We start from the raw sequence: 15,917 nt of genomic DNA on the forward strand, positions 1-15,917 counted from the left end.
ATGTGGTGGGTGGCCAACGGGATCTGGCGGAGAGTCCCTGCTTCTCGTGTACACTAACTGGATGGGTCCCTTTCTCGGGTACCCTGCAAATCGGTCAAAACAGAGGTTCCCCCCAAGTGGGTACAGGTCGATTTCTTGCTCTATTTAGCGAGGGGAGAGGGTCTCAGTGTTTGGAAAAGGAACTGCTGAAGGGAGAGCGGGTTAGAAAAGATCAGAATCCTCAGGGGCCCCATCTCACCCCGCGAATGCGCCCACCACCGACTCCCGGAAGGTCCCCGCATAGCTGCCTCCCCGTAGAGTGTTCACATGATGCAGAGGCGTGAGAGCTCTGGTTACTGAGTTCGACTCCGAGGCCTGCCACTTTTCTGCTTGTGCCCCTAGGGAAATCGCCCTAGCCTTCCCCGGGCCTTTGTTTCCTCATCTGTAAAACGGGGCCAGGGCTGGAGGAGAGGGCCTGGAGAAGCCCTATTCAGCTCGGACACTGCGGGATCCCGGATTCTCCATACTGCACGCCCGCTCCTCCACAGCCTCCCTCCCCACCACCCCCTTCTCCGCGCACTCCGCCCACCCACCCCGTCTTAACTCCGCCCCCACCGAGCGGCTTCTCCCCCGACGCCGGCCGCTAGGGGTCACTGCCTCCCTTTGTCAGCGACTGAGAAGGGCGGCTAGCCCTCCGGCCCTCTCCCCGGCGGAAAGGCGACCGGGGGGCATCTCCCGAGCCAGTGGGCCTGAGCGCGACCCCCACGGCCCTCGCCGGGGATCCCGCCTCTGCCCTGGGCGGAGGGTGTACGGGGCGGGGCGGGGCGGAGGCCGGGGCCGGGCGCCGGCCGCGCGTGGGCAGCCAGGAGGGGGTTAATGCTAACCCCTCCCCCTCGGGCTGACATCACGGGGAGAGCGGCTGAGAGGCTGGAGCTCGGCGAGTGAGAGAAAGAGAGGGAGAGGAGCGAGCGCGGCTCGACTCGGCGCCCGGGCAGCTCCACATTGTTGCGGATCGCCGGGACGCGGCAGAGCGAGCGGCCGCGGCGCGGCGGGGGACGCGGCGCCCCCCGATCGCTCGCCTGGCGCTTAGCCGCGCCGCCCGATCGCCCCGGCTTGCCGAGTCGCGCGCCCAGCCGCCTGGGCCCCGAGCCCACCGCGCCGCCCGCCCGCCGCCCTCGCTCGTCCCGCCGCCCTCAGAGGACGGCCGGCCATGGACGCCTGCAAGTTGGAGCCGAGCGGGAGGGTGTGAGCGCGCCGGGGGCCGGGAGCCCGCGCCGGGCAGCCGGGCGCGCCGGGGGTGGGTCCCTCTCCCCTGCCCGGCTCTGCGTGGAAGAAGAGGGCGGGGACCGGCACCGGGAGAAGAGCGGAGGAGGAGAAGGGGCATGACTCGTGCAACTTGCGGCGGGCATCTGCCGAGCCTCTGAGCCGGCGGCGGCCCGGGGCCCGGATTGCGGCCGCGCCGATCCCACCCAGCCCTCCCCGCCCCGGCCGACGGCTGAGGCTGACCTGGATCCTCCGAGCGCCCGCCGGCCGGCAGGGATCGCCTTCGTCTTCCGGGCTGCTTTCTGGAGCGCGAGGAGCGCTCTCCTCGCGGCTCCTCTCGCTGGACCCCCGGCCCCCGATGGCTCGGATGGGGCTTGCGGGCGCCGCTGGACGCTGGTGGGGACTCGCTCTCGGCTTGACCGCCTTCTTCCTCCCAGGTAAGCGCGTTCCGCCCCCTGCCTCCCCACCCCCCAAGCCCCCATCCAATGTCTCCCCAGGGCTGGGAGCTGGATGGCGGGCACGTCTGGGTTGTAGGGAGTGAAAGGAGACAGAAAAGTTGGGTCACGGCTTAGGTAAGGGGGGTGCGGGTGGTTCGGCGGAGAGAGAGGCTGAGGAGCCCAACAGCCTGCCCTGCGGGAAAGCAATCGGATGCACGTTTCTGTGTAGCAAGAAAGCACTTTCTCCGCGCAGTTTTTCACACAAAAAATAATAATATGTAATAGCGTTCTATTTATTTAATAACCAGCTCTCAGCTCGGGAAGCAGTTTGGAAACACTGAATGTTACATAAATGCAAAATAATCACCGTAATCACCGTCTCGGGGTAGGAGACAACAGCCCCAGGGGGAGGGCGTCAGTCTCGGAGCTGGTGGGCTGTGGGCTTGGCGGATGGAAGTGGGGCTTCGGATTTTTTTCCTCCAGCCCTTTCGCCAAGAGATTTCGGGCGCTCCGGCCCCCTCCCGCACCACGTCGCCCCCCTACCCGCGCGGGGAGCAGGCTCCTGCGGCAGAGGCGGCTTCTCGCTCACCTGCGGTTCTTTTCCGGGAGGGTGAGGCCCGGCGGCGCGCTATCGCAATCTCCCCGCCTAGCGCGGAGCTAGGCTTTGCCTTGGAACTCCGGTCCCAGTTTGGGGGGCTCTCCCGCAGGAGGCGCCGCGGGCTTCGTGCCAGCCAGGTGGCTGCGTGACCCACTTTCCCGAGGATGCTCGCGTGTCCTTCCTTGAGATGCTGGCGGCCGAGGGGTTAACCCGACGCCCGACCCCCGGGGTGGCCCCCGGTGGCCCCTCTGACGGATGGGGTAGGGGCGGAGGCTGGGACCGGTCCGGGCGTATTGTGCTGGGGAATTAACTGGAAAATGCGTTTAGGAGGCAAATCCGACCGAGTCCCCGCGGCTGGATTTAACCCTTTGTGTCCCTGGGGAAGCTGCCCGGCTCCCACAGTGGCTGGGGACACCGGCGCGGGTGGGGCGGAGATTGGGGGAGTTCCTCCAGCCTTCGTGGAAGAAACCTGAGACGACCTCCCGCCCTAGCTAGGTGGGGGTGGGGGGGAGGAGTTGGGGAGGGCGGGGTAGGGTGGGGGCTCGGTTGAAGCACGTGGCCCTGGCCTTAGGTGGTAAAAGAAGGTGTGAGAGTGCAGAGACCAGCTCTGCGTGGGGCAAGAATGTTGGGTCTGGACTCCGCTCGCTGCTAGCGGAGGAGATATGGAGGAGATATGTTCGATGCCGCAGACACAAACGGCAGTTTGTTGCCTAGACGTGGGGCTGGGGTGCGCTCCTGGAAGGCGGGAGCCTGGCCTCATTCACTTCTATACCCCGTCTGCCGCCAGCTCCCGGCCAGGGCTCAGCAAATGTATCGGAATGGCCCATGGCTCCAAAGTGGTTTGTGAAAGGCGCACCAGGGTGCCCCAGCCCTGCAGCCTGCAGGTGCTGCCCTGCTAGGTCGGTGGGGGTAAATTCCAGGGCACACAGGTGTCACTGCCCATTTCAAAGGTGCATGATTGAGTCCCTCGCAGCAAGGGTGGTTCCGGTGAGAATGAAAGGTCTTCATCTTACACTGGACCTCCTGGGAAACCAACGGGAGATGCTGGAAGCTCGGGTTCTAACATTTGTCTGACCACCGGGGTTCTGGAACCCTTCAATTCCATATTGCCCACACTCAGAACCCAGCAAAAGGCCAACTTTCCTGGGGCCTGACTAGTCCAGCATACTAGGGGTTAATCTAATCCTGGGTCAGACAAAGAGCAGGAAGATTTGGGGAGGGGGAGTGAACTCACCCCCTTCCTTTTGTCACTCTCTCTCCCAGCTTTGTGATGCTGTCCCTGTAGTTAATTCCATCTTTGGAGGGGTGGAGGCCTGCGCTGCTCCATCCCACTTGGGGAGTGGGGGCAGGGAGGTGATCCTCTCACCTGGTTCAAGTGTAGACACCGGCACCCCCAACCAAAACTCCAGATTGAGGGAGTGGGATGCAGATAAGGAATCACAGCTCAGATGGGCACTTCATGAGCATTCCTTGGTTGATCCTAATTGTCATGGCTGGGTAGCATCAGCGGGGCAGCCAGAGTTCCCTGACCAGCCAGCCTCCTCTACCTGGTGCCCACGCCCCTGGTGCCTCTGTAAAAAGACAGGTGGATGTGGTGGTGCCCACATGACACTTGGACAGAGGCTGGGGGAAGTCACCCTCCAAAACCCATCTACCGTCACCCTCAGGCAATCTCCTTCTCCCTGGGGACCTGCCAGCCTGATTCTCTTTTCTGGGTTCCTCTGGGCTGTGGCAAGGAGTATAGAGGGATGAGGAGAGGAGCCTGATGAGATGGGAGAGGGGACCTCCCACCCCGGGGGTGTGTGTGGTGGCTCCCTGACTTCAAAACACTCCGAATCTGGCTCTTAGTGTGTAAACACAGAAGTGTGTTTTCAACAACACAGACTTTACCAGGCAGGGTGGTGAAGCCCCATCAGCCTCTGAGATGAGTCTGGGGTTTCTGCCTGATCACTCAGAGGAGAGAGCCAGTGGGACCCGGGAGCTGCATCCGAGAGGAATAGGGGGAGCCCAGGAGAGGAGGCAGAGAATCTGCCTTAGAAGCAGGTGTGCTGAGCTGGTGTCCCACCTACACCACACCCTCCCTAATTGGCTTCCCCAAACCTTTTGTCTGGGAAGAGAACACACACCCCAGGTGTCGTGCACACCCTTGGAAGACCTGTCAGGCCACAGCAGCACCCTCTTCTCTGCAGCCTATGCAGAACTCGCCGTCATGATGGTTTTCTTTGAAACCCAGGGAGTCAGAACTGTTGAGTTATCTTCCTGTCTCCCCATCACTCACAGACAGTGGTGTGTCCAGGCTTGCTGGGCAGGACATTATGGCAAAACTGATTCCGCTGGCTTGGGGTTTGCAAGCGAGTATAAGCAAGAATCCCAGTGCCCATGTCAGAGAAGTATCTCCGAATCAGATTCAAGGCCAAATAGTCAAGGCTGGAAGGGAGGAGGAGGAGATATTTCAGTGCCTGGGCCCAGCACCTGGGGCTGAGTGGTCTAGAAGGTGTTTCTGAGCCTGACTCTCTGTGTTTATGGGACAGGCAGCCCCTGGTTGCCTGATGCTGGCCGAGACTATGATGTCCATTCCCTTCTCGGCCGTTCAATTTTGCACAATGAATCCACCTCGTTGGCCTGATCCGGGACCCAGTTGTATGCTGCCAGGATGGTCTCGGGCCAGAACCCTAGTGCTGACGACTGAGCAAGTGGGCCAGGCTGGGGAGGGTGGGGGACCGGGGGGCAGCCCCAGTTGCTGTGCCTCTGGTAACTGCCATTGTTTAGCAGCTGACTAATGTTCATTGTTCAGCACAAACAGAAAATACCCAAGGGAGGTGTAAATTTACCTTCAATTTTCCTGATTATATCTTTCCTTGTTAACCTGGTAAATCAAATGGCTCCTACCTGCTGTGGGGACAGAAAGGGTATCTATATATATTTACCTGTTTTGCTGATTTTTTTTTTTTTTTTTTTAACTTTGAATGTCAGCCTGTGGGCCAGGCTAGAAGGAGTAATAGCCAGCTCTGGGACTTAGGCTATAACGTTTCTGATAATTTGCTTACGGCCTCACCATCAATATAGAGTGGGTGCACACACATGTGTGCAAGACTGTGTGCTTGTGTTGACCATCTACAATTCACTGTGCACATACAGAGCCACGGGGAGTAGGACAAGGAAGTGTGTGCACTGGGATTGTGGGTCACCGTGGGACAGGGGCATAAATATACATCAAATGCATCATCACCTGCAATTGATTTCTTACGGCTTCTGACTGGGATTTTGTGAGAGGCCTGTGTTTATATCAGAGTGTCAGTGAGGGTAACTTTGGAGGAGACCTAGGATTTGCCCTTAGACAGCTCCTTCTAAGACTGAGCTACCACATCCTTTGGGGGTAAGAAGCCTGGACACCCCTTTCTTTTTCTGCTCTGCCCTTGACCTCAGGCTGGGCCTCTGCATCCTCAGAGGAAGATGCTCACCTGGAGAGATTTTCCTCTGCCTCTCAGGATTCCCGAGCAGCCAGGAGGGGCCGCAGGAAATAGGTTTTCAGCTACTACTTTGGCGTCTCTGCTTTCTGCATGAATACTTGAGGAAAAGGGTCATCTGGGGAAAGGTGATGTACTCTGGGCATTTAAAAAGGAGCTCTGAGTCCTAGGCTCTGAAAAACCCTGTAGAACCATATGTGTGGCCAGTTCAGCAGCATACATGTGCCTGGAGCACCCCAGTTCACAGAGCAGAAAGCAGTAGCCCCCTTGTTGGAAAGGCAAGTGGAAATGAAGGGCAAGCATTGGGGAAGAGGGCAGTCCTGGGAGCCCAGGTCCTGATGCCCAAGTCAGGCTGGCAAGTGTTTCTGCCCTGTGGTGTCCGCCCCTCTCCATAGAGACCACGTCTGTAGAGCCAGCAGCAGATGTGCTGGCTGGGGCTGGAGGTAACTTAAGATCTGAGCAGGGATCACCTTGCACAGGGAAAGCCCTGAGCTGGAGATAACACTCCTTAGCCCAGTTAACCCTTTAAGCTCTGGATTCTCCTGTGCTGTTTGGAACTGGAAAATAGGGAGAGGGGAAAGATGGGTGAAAACACATCAGACCTAGTATCTGAACCCTGACAAGGAGCGATTAACTCACTGCCACAGGAGAAACCTAAGGACACAGAGAAAGCCTTCCTGATCACAGACTGTATGTAGGCTGTTCAGGGCAATAGGTAATCCCAAGGGTTATCCTGAGGTGGGGGAGGGGCAGTAGGTATGTATTCTCAGAGGCTCATGAGATCTGTGCCTTTCACAGTCTTTTAGGGGCAGAGCAGCTGTGGTCCCAGGGCCCAGTTCAGAGGGAGCAGCAGATAGCTCAGTCCCTCTCCCCACAACCTGGAAATCACCCCATCTTGACTGCCCAGCAAAGTGAGACAGCAAAGTGAGACCGGCTGGACTGTATTTGAATCCCAGCTCTACCAATTGCTAGCTGGGTGGGCCTGGTTAAATTGCTTTGTAGGCCTCAGTTTTCCCATCTGTAAAATGGGTTTCTGCTACTACGCTTTCAAAGGTTTGTGAAAATTAGAGCAACAGTAATGTATGAAAAGTGTTCAGTGCATTGCCCAGCTCGTGGTAAATGTGCAGTAGTGGCAGCTATTCCTGTGTTCTATGCCTTTCCTCTGAGTGGTCCTGGCTCCCTCTGTGTCTGCCAGCTGGGTACTGCCAACTGCACACTCTCTTGAGAAAGAGCCACTCATTTGCCTGCCCACTGCTGACCTCGCTTCCCCACCTGGAAATGATGGCAAGGGCTGCAGCAGCCGTGGGGGACTCAGGTGGCCTGGCTGGGTGCAGGCACCTACCTGAGCCCAGCCTGGTCGTGCACTGCACGAGCAGCAGGTGCTGTGTGGCCTCTGTTCTGCAGCCTGTTGCCAAGGGCTCTCCCCAGCACCCGCCTCACTCTCTGGCTACAACCCAGCTGGGCACTGCGGCCCATCTGGAACACTGGCTGGGGTGGTAGCCTGAGGCTGGCATGGAGAACCCGGGACTCAGCCCCTGCAAACTTCTACGGGCCACAGGCCCCTCTCCCAGCAGTCCATGCACCAGCTCTTCAGGCAAGATGGTTAGCCGGAGAGGTAGAGATCCCTCCCGAGGTCATGCCCTTCTCACTGACAGAAAGTCCTTCAGTTTCTCCTGCTGCAGATTGAATGCTTTCACCAATAATAATAAAGATATTTGTGATACTCTTTTCAGCTCATAATTTCAGCTGATCCACTCAATAACCCCACGTAAAGGGTATCAGTAGTTCTCCCATTTTACAGGTGAGAAAAGTGAGGTGTAGATCTAGTACCTTGCTGCCCATCTCAGATTAGACGCCAGGTTTTCTGACTCCAAATCCAGTAGATGAGGAAAGATGAGATGGACTGGGATGGACAGATGCAGAAGAGGCTGAGCCAGATCATGATAGAATGTGTCCAGGGGGGTGGTCATTTGCTTTGCTGGCAACCACCAGCTTGTACTGTCCCCCACCTGGTGAAGCGAGGTATACATGGAGATAGAGGTTAGAGGGCGGCCCTGCTGGAGCTTCCCACAGTTCACGTTGACACAAAGCACAAGATGCCCAATAACAGAACAGCTAGGGGAATGGGACAAAGGGAGCATATCCTTCCAAATGCTAGAGCATCACTCCCAGGATCTGACCCGAAACGTGGGCATGGCCCCAAGGTGTGAGCACAGAGCTCCAAGACACAGGCAGGCACACTGCCAGTGTGCTGGCAATGCTCAGAAAGCTTTGTGGACTTGACTGGAGCAGTGGAGGACAGGAGGGGCTGAGATTTGGTAGGCAGAGTTGAGTCCCTCTCCTGGGCTACCCCCACCCCTCTCTGGTCCATGCAGATCCCAGTTTCATTCCCAGTTTATGAGGAGTCTCATTACCTAGCCACAGACAATAAAACCCGCCCGGCCACTCTGGCCCGGATCTCATTAGAGGACATTAGTTCCGCTGGCTTGGTGGCCCCACTGGGACACAGCTGCAGGCGTGGCCCAGGCAGCAAAACAGGCCAGTGGCTGTGGGCACAGGAATGTCCCATTGGGAGTTGAGTTTGATCTATGGGCTTGAGTAGGGTCCTCCCTCCCCACCGCCATCCGTGCATTCTTGGAATGCATGTTCCCCAAAGCTGGAAACATGGGGTCCCTCCTGCCCACTTGGACGCTCAGTTCTATCCCCCCTCCACTGCCCCCTCCCTTCAGGAGATAAGGACACAGCTCCTTCCAGAACGGGGCAGGGGAGTCCACCTTCTGAGAAACTCAGCAAAACACTGTCATTCCATGGAAGAGGGCCTTTGGGGACAGGGACAACAAGCCCACTCACAGCCACAGGTCTGGGGACACCCTGGAGAGACACGTCTGAATCGTAGCCCACCTTTCTGTCCGAAAAGTGGGGATAGAGACCTCGGGGCCCCATGTCAGAAGCATTTTTCATCCCCTATAGATGCAGTTTCACCATCTGGCAGCCTTGGGGTGGTGGAGGGTGGGAGGGGGAGCTTCCTGGTCCCACTCCTCTCCCCGAGGTAGATTAACTGGCCCACAATGGCTGTGATGGAGCCCTGGTTGCATCTTGGGGTTCTTCCCACCAAAGACAGGATTATTCCTTTCTTAGCAAATTCTGGTGCCTGTTGACAGCCAGCTTCTCTACCCTCCCCTCCCCTTCTGCTTTATCTCCCTTCCCACCTGCAGACCAGCCCTTCACCAAAACATCGCCAGGGCCCAGTGGATGTAGCCATGAAAAACAAGATGAGGGCAAAGAAAACCTTGCCCCGTCTTAGTGCCTCAGCTTCTAGAGGAAAGAGAGTGCCAGGCCGGAGTAACTGGTTTTTAGTGCTCCATGCAGGGGTCACGCAGGCCAGCCCACACTTCATTCAGGTCAGGAGCGCCCGCCAAATGAGTCAGCAGAGATGGGAGCGCCGATCTGTTTGGGCAAATGTCGGCAAGTCAGCCCTGTTCTGGAGAAAAGGGGGCTGGAGACTTGTACCAGCCCCTGGTGGATGCTCCCCTGTAAGGCCCTTCAGCTTGTTTGGAATTTCAGCCCCAAGTGGGATTGGTCGGCTGCCCCCATGGGGTCCATTCTCTGGCCCCTGAGCAGCACCCCAGGTATCCCCTCCCTTAGTCCTGGTCTCTCTTGGGGAAATGCTGTCAGCTGCTGGGACAAAGCGAGTAGACAAGGTGCCTCAGAGCCAAGCCGGCCTTGCTGCAGCTTGATGAGGGTCCCACTGCAGGAGAGGCTGGAAGCAGTATCCTCACTCGGGGGACCGCTGCAGCAGCCCCTGGCTCACCTCTGTCCCCGACTCCTGACTCTCCAGCTCCAAACTGCCTGCACTGCCTCTTGGATGAATATACTTAATCCGTGCCTGAAAAGGAGGCTCACAAGCATAGAAGCATCTGATGGCTGCCCCCTCCCTGGCTCAGCTCCAGCCGCCACTCCCAGCCAGCCACACAGCCTGTGCACTTTCCCACCTCAGTGCCTTTGCACGCGCCATCCCCCCACCCCTCCCCTAGTTCCCATATCCAAGAACTGAAGTTGAGAGTATTTCTATCATGAAGCCCCCCGCTGGAGATGACCTCTTTCACTCAGAGAACCACCACCTTGTTGCAGCACCTCATCCATGCCGCCCATGGCAATAGCCACTCTACATCTTGCTATTAGTTATTTGGGCCTGGGGTTTATCTTCATAAGACTGAGAGCTCCAAACAGACAGGGTCCATTGCTGAGGGGACTTGGACTCCCCAGGGCATTGCACAGGGTGGGCCACTCTGTGGGCTGATTACACGGTAGGCGGATACTTCATTACATCGTCCAATGTTAGGTGGATACATCATTGTTTGGACAGTGATGATGGTAACAACAGCAAACTGTTATCAAGACTTTTTAGACACTCAGACACTATTACGAGCATCTTACCGGTAATAACTTATTCAATCTCCATAACAATACTTACTTCTTGTGGAGGATTATTCTCCTCATTTTTAACATACGAACAAATGAGGCCCGAGCAGAGGTTAGGTAACTGGCCTCTGGTCGCAAAGCTATTTAGTGGCAGAGCCAGGATTTGGATCTGGGAAATCAGGCCCAGTGTCCATGATCCTTACTAAGCCTGGGGTAACATAGGACCTTGCTTCCAGAATGCCTATCACCCCTATGTAGCATCGTAGAGCCTACCCACCTGCTCCCTTTGATGATGCAGGAATGACCTGGGGCCTTCCTGGAGCGTTGGGGGCTTATTAATGCTCATCATCAGAAATTTTCAGCGGTTGTTACTACTTTACCTCCTGGATCCCCTGTAAGTACTAGAAGTGCAGTTGTTACACTCCTGGTGCGTCCTGCCAGTCACTGTTGTGTCTTGGGAGTGCTAACGTGCCTCTGCTGGAGGGAGATGTCTTGACATTATTGCTCTTTCATCCCCTGAGCCTTTGAGCATCACTGATGCCATCTGAGGGCCTCCCACCATGTTTCCCTCTGAGACCAGAGGAAGGTATAATAGCGCCCCTTGGAGAATCTGCCTGGAATTGCCCCCAGCAGGTGTTTCCAGGCTGGTTCCACATCCTGGGTGGGTCCACGGCTCAGCAAACTGATCCCATGCCAGCACCTATCCTAAGCTTCTGGAAGGTCCCCCTCTCTATTGCCCTCACCCAGAGATCCCAAAAGATGGCAAGGGAGGGGCCCCTACCTGGGGAGCGGGGCAGGGAGAGGATTTAGGGTGTTCACCTGTGCCAGCTGCTTTGATCTCCTGGGATGAAAGGGCCTGGTGCTTCCTATGCCCCAGGCAGGTTCAGGATGGGGAACCAGGGGACAGAGGCATTGGCCACCACCTCACAGCTGGGGTAGCGAACTTCCCAGGAAGGACGATCGTGGGAGCAGAAAAATCAACACCCTTTCCCAGTGTTGTGGCCGAGGACCAAGAGTGGAGTCCAGATGGCCCACCTGTGGACTGTCCTCTCGAGGGTCACCTGGGGCCAGTGCCCCTGCCCCACACCCTGACCCTGCAGGTCACCACGTGCTCTCAGGCCTCACAAACTCCCTTGCTTAATTAGGAAGGTAACTCGGCTGCAAAACAGTCATCTGATACATTTCGACGCCAAAGAGAAATTCCTCCCAGACTCTCTGCTGTTCTAGATTATCCATGCTCCGTTAGCTTGAATTACAGAGTGGCCTCTGTGGCCCAGACCCAGGCCAGAGCTGCGGGATCGGTTCCTGGGACTGGAATCTGCCCCCTACCCTCCCTGGGAAGGACTTGGAAGTGATGGGGGAAGGGGGCCTTAAGACCTGTATGACCTCCATGCAGACCTAAGGATTGACTCATCAGCACGAAGGAGCCAGCTCTGCCCTGCGCCTTCCTTCCCTGGGGCCTGCGATGCCCACGGGTGCTTTTGAGTCAAGCCACTTGGATGCTCCTCTTGTGTCCCCTCTGGGCCAGGCCTCCTTTGAGGGCTTTAAGTCAGTGGCAGAAGCTTCTGCAGTGGCTCCTGAGTGAAAAATTGGAGCAGGGGCAGGGACAGGCTTCTCCTCGAGTGTAAATGAGACCAGAGCAGAGCAGCCACACTGCACTGTAGATTATTTTATGATGATTGCCCACCTCCCCCACCCCCAAACAACCTGATCTCATTGGCCTAGATTGCTGCATCTCTCAGAATGATGGATGGGCCACCTCTCACTTCCCAGGCAGGGTGGTCAGCCCTGCTACCGAGACACCGCCTCCCCAGCCCCTTCCCAGATTTATTCCCTGTGTTTGTGGTGCCCAGAGAGTAATCAGCATCCTGGGCCGGCTGCGCACTCTGATTATCTCTGCTCGGTTGATGGATGAGCCTTTGGGGAACTTAGATGACAGCCCCCGGCCCCTGCTCCCCTGTGCCCACCCCGCCTGGGCCTCAGCACCCTTCCCAACCCTCGTCACCTCCCAGGAGTCAGATAGTGGGCCTCCAGGTTGGATCTGAAGCGGGGGGCAGGGGGTGGGGGGTGGAGGGGGTGGAGTGGGGGTGGGTGGGCGGTGTTAGTCATGGGAGGAGGGAAGGCAACACCGTTTGGCCCCCACCTCTCAGCACTGCTGTGGGATAACTGGGAAGGGTGTTGGTGGCTCCCCTTCCCTCCTGGGAGCTTGGGACAGGGGACAGACAATGCCACCAGGGAGCTTCTCTGCAGGTCACCCCTCCGCACACACATACACCCCAGCTCTGCGTAGAAACACCCTTGCCAGGAAAGAGCTCCATTATCCTCTCCTGTCTCCATCACACCATTACTCCTGCCCCCTCGGCACTTGTGTACACAGTTTGCACGTAATGATAATTTGTGCTGGTTTCTGTGTTTCTTTACAAGTGTTTTTATGTCCTCTGTGTGTGTATGAGAGGTTTATGGCTTGTGTGTGTGCGTGTGCCCGCACATGAGGTCATGTGCTCTGTGTGTGTGTGTGTGTGTGTGTGTGTGTGTCTGCTCCTGATCAGCCTCTGATAGCCATCTTCTCCCCCGTGGAGGTGGGGGGCTCTCATCTAGCTCCCTGGTGGGAGAAGGGCAGAATCTGGATCCTGAGAGTGAGGGGAAGAAGGGGGGAAGGGCAGGCAATCAAAGATGATGACTGCTGAGGCAGCGTTTTGCACTGCCCCCCAGCCGCCACTTGGAGAATGCAGAAGGTCAATCTTAGATAATTGTTTTGTCTATAGGATCACAAACAACTGGTTGGACTATTTTTTTCCCAGCAAATTGACTGAACCCACTGGTTGTTTTGGAGCCAAGTGGTCTCTGCCTTTTGTTGCTCACACGTGGCCAAGTATATATCTGTGTCTTGTCTTCACTAAACTTGAGTTTTCTCCACTGGAAAATGGGGGTGCGATCCTGGGAGGTTTAGAAGAGCTAAACAATGCCTGTAACGTGATTAGCACAGTGCCTGGTACAGAGCGAGTCTTTATACCACTTGGCTGTTATTAGCTGCTGCCTGCCCAAGGACCCTGGGTCTGGAGGGAGGTCCCTTCCCCAGGGCTGGAAGCCAGGCCCAGGAGCCTCCCAGCAGTTCATGACCCAGCACGCTGGCAGGGGGAGGGGATCCCTTGCAGCGTTGCTATGACCTCTCTAGGGTGATCAACTCAGGAAGGGTCAAGTACTCAGGCCCCTGGGCTCCTGGAAAACCACCCACATGGTCACCTGGGAAGGTATCTGGTGACCCATGCCATCCTGTGCTCCCTTCTTAAAGTGTTGTTGTTGTTTAAGTCGCTAAGTCATGTCTGACTCTTTGTGACCCGGTGGACTGTTGCCTACCAGGCTCCTCTGTCCATGGGATTTCCCAGGCAAGAATACTGAAGCAGGTTGCCATTGCCTTCTCCAGGGGATCTTCCTAACCCAAAGATCAAACCCACTTCTCCTGCATTGGCAGTCAGGTTCTTTACCACTGAGCCACCAGGAAAGCTCTTCTTAGAGGGTAGTTAGAAGCAACAGTTACATGCTCTCAACCAAGCTACGCCAGGTGCAGGAGTCTAGCTGCCCTGAGAGCCCAGAGCCAGCACTTATGGGGCTCCCACTGCCCTGGGTATACAATGGGAGAGGGGTGGTGGATCTGTTCCTACACCCATTCAACCTTGTGTGCACTCGTGCCTCCTGGAGCTTCTAGTCCAGCATGGGACAGCACCCACCCTCTGACCTCCCAACACAGCAGGTGACACCTCAGGGTGCCACCTCTTCATGCCCATAGGGCAGGCGCCTGACTGGGAGATGGCGGAGGAGCTGGGCCTCATGTGGTTGTTACCGAAGCCTGTCCTCTCCCTAAACTCTCCCTCTTGGGACATGAAGGGACAGAGGTGACTAGGCAGGAGGTTGAGTGCTCCTTCACCCTTCAAGCCAGGTTACACATCTGAGCCCACTTGTTCCCTCCCAGCCCCAAGTCTGGAAAGAGCCTTCCAGCCGGACTCTCAGCTGAGGGTACCCACTGCCCTGCAGGGGAAGGGAAGACCAGAAGGGTAGGTCACAGAATACCCAGAGTCTCGGCATTAGAAGGGGAGTCAAATAATATAACACCCAGTCACTTCTTAAAACCCCTCAAACACATCCGACCTGTAGGTTGATCATCCAGCTTCAGCATGGATACCTGCAGTGACAGGGAGCTCACCACCCCACATGGAAGCCAATACAGCTGTGACTACCCCAAATTCTTCCTTATGCTGAGCTGAAATCTGTTTCCCTGAAGCCCCCACCAGTTACTGCTGTTTCTACCCCAGTGGAATTGTGTGGAACACATTTGATTCTGCACAGGGGGTCCTTCAGGCATTTAAAGACAGCCTCTGGCACCCAGGGTCTTCTCTCCCATGAGCTCATCCAGCCAAGTCTGACACCCCTCCATCTCAGATGCTTTCCTGGGAAGCAAGTTGTCTAGATCCCCAGTAACAGGTGTGATGCTCCAAACACAGGCTTCCTGACCCAGGGATTTCAGCCTAGGAGTCCCCAGCCACAGCCACTGTCCCAGGGCCAAAAGGAGGCAAAGTGGATTGGCTGCCTTCACCCTTCCCCACCTCCTCCAAACGCCTTCCCCACCTCCACCCCACCCCTTCCCCGCCTCCGCCTCCCCAACCCCTGTTTTCCTTTGGATTAACGATAAATTGCAGTGAGAGATCCGTTTATCTCCTGTGGGAATTAAGGAATTAAGCTGGTGAGGGGCCTGCGAGAGGGACCATATTGCAGAGATTCAGGGCATAAGGAGGACAGTGGGGAGGGCAGGGGACCCTCTGCCTGCAGTCGCTTCACCAGGAGGCAGTGCAGGCAGCCCCCAAATTCTCCCAGCAGCCTGTGTCCTCGTGGGCATGGGTGGGGACCGCTTGGAATGGGTGTGGTCACTGGTGCACAGAAGGATGCCACCAGTGGGATGATCTCCCTGCAGCTTCTTCTGTCGCCTGGCGCTTCATGCCATGGTGCAGCCACTCTATGGCATGTACCAGGGCTGGGAGAGCAAGCCATGGCATGTGGTAGGGTGTGGCACCTCACCATCTGACCTTGTGATGTACAGTCTGCGATACAGATTCTGCAGCCGCAAGTCCACCACCCCACCCCCAACAGGCAGTCCATCAGTTCCGACCAGGCACTGATCACCCCCTACCGCCCCACCCTACAGACCATTGTGGGTTTCTTAGTGGTGAATTCCCGGGACCAGTGTTGAAATGAGTCTTTGGCCACTGGAGAGTCTGAGTTTCCCTTTATCCTAAGGATAAACCAGAAATCTCCTTCCTGAACCCCCAGAGGAGGTTAATCAGGACCCATTCCCCCAAGACTCCACCCTATTCATCTCCAGTACCCCGTCCCTGGAACCCAGGAGGCATGGCTTGGAGACCCTTCTCCCCCTTCTCACAGGCTTACTGCTCCTTGCCAACTGCCCTACTCCCTCCTGCATGAGACCCTGGTCCCCTCACCAAACCCTGCAGCTCAGCAGGGGGAGATAAGGCGCTGAGCTACCCTTGGAGTGTGGAAGTGAGGAGGTGGGAAGTAAAGAGGGGATGGCTCCTCCCCCCGGCTGCCCCCTAGGTCACCCAGTCATGTCCCCAAATAACAGTTACAATTACTGTCATCCCTCTCTCTCCAGACACCCCACCAGAGCAGGGAGTAGGAGTTGATATTCAATGGCAGCGACCACCAGGAAGGGCAGGGAGAGATAAAAAGCAAGGCTGGGCT

At 56.8% G+C, this 15,917-nt stretch overlaps 1 protein-coding gene across 2 annotated transcripts in view; it reads left to right on the forward strand.

Moving 5' to 3' along the window:
* Nucleotides 1-655: 655 nt before the first annotated feature.
* The window catches only part of NECTIN1 (nectin cell adhesion molecule 1), a 98,380-nt gene continuing 83,118 nt past the window's right edge, over nucleotides 656-15,917 (forward strand). The window contains exon 1 of one of the 2 annotated variants that reach the window (XM_005897110.2): nucleotides 656-1,679. In XM_005897110.2, the coding sequence (XP_005897172.1) occupies nucleotides 1,601-1,679 (79 nt within the window). In that variant the 5' untranslated portion in view covers nucleotides 656-1,600. The remainder of the gene's footprint in view (nucleotides 1,680-15,917) is intronic. The other variant, XM_005897109.2, reaches the window with a different exon arrangement.

The sequence above is a fragment of the Bos mutus genome, chromosome 15 (genome assembly GCF_027580195.1).
Source record: "Bos mutus isolate GX-2022 chromosome 15, NWIPB_WYAK_1.1, whole genome shotgun sequence".
NCBI classification, from domain to species: domain Eukaryota; kingdom Metazoa; phylum Chordata; class Mammalia; order Artiodactyla; family Bovidae; genus Bos; species Bos mutus.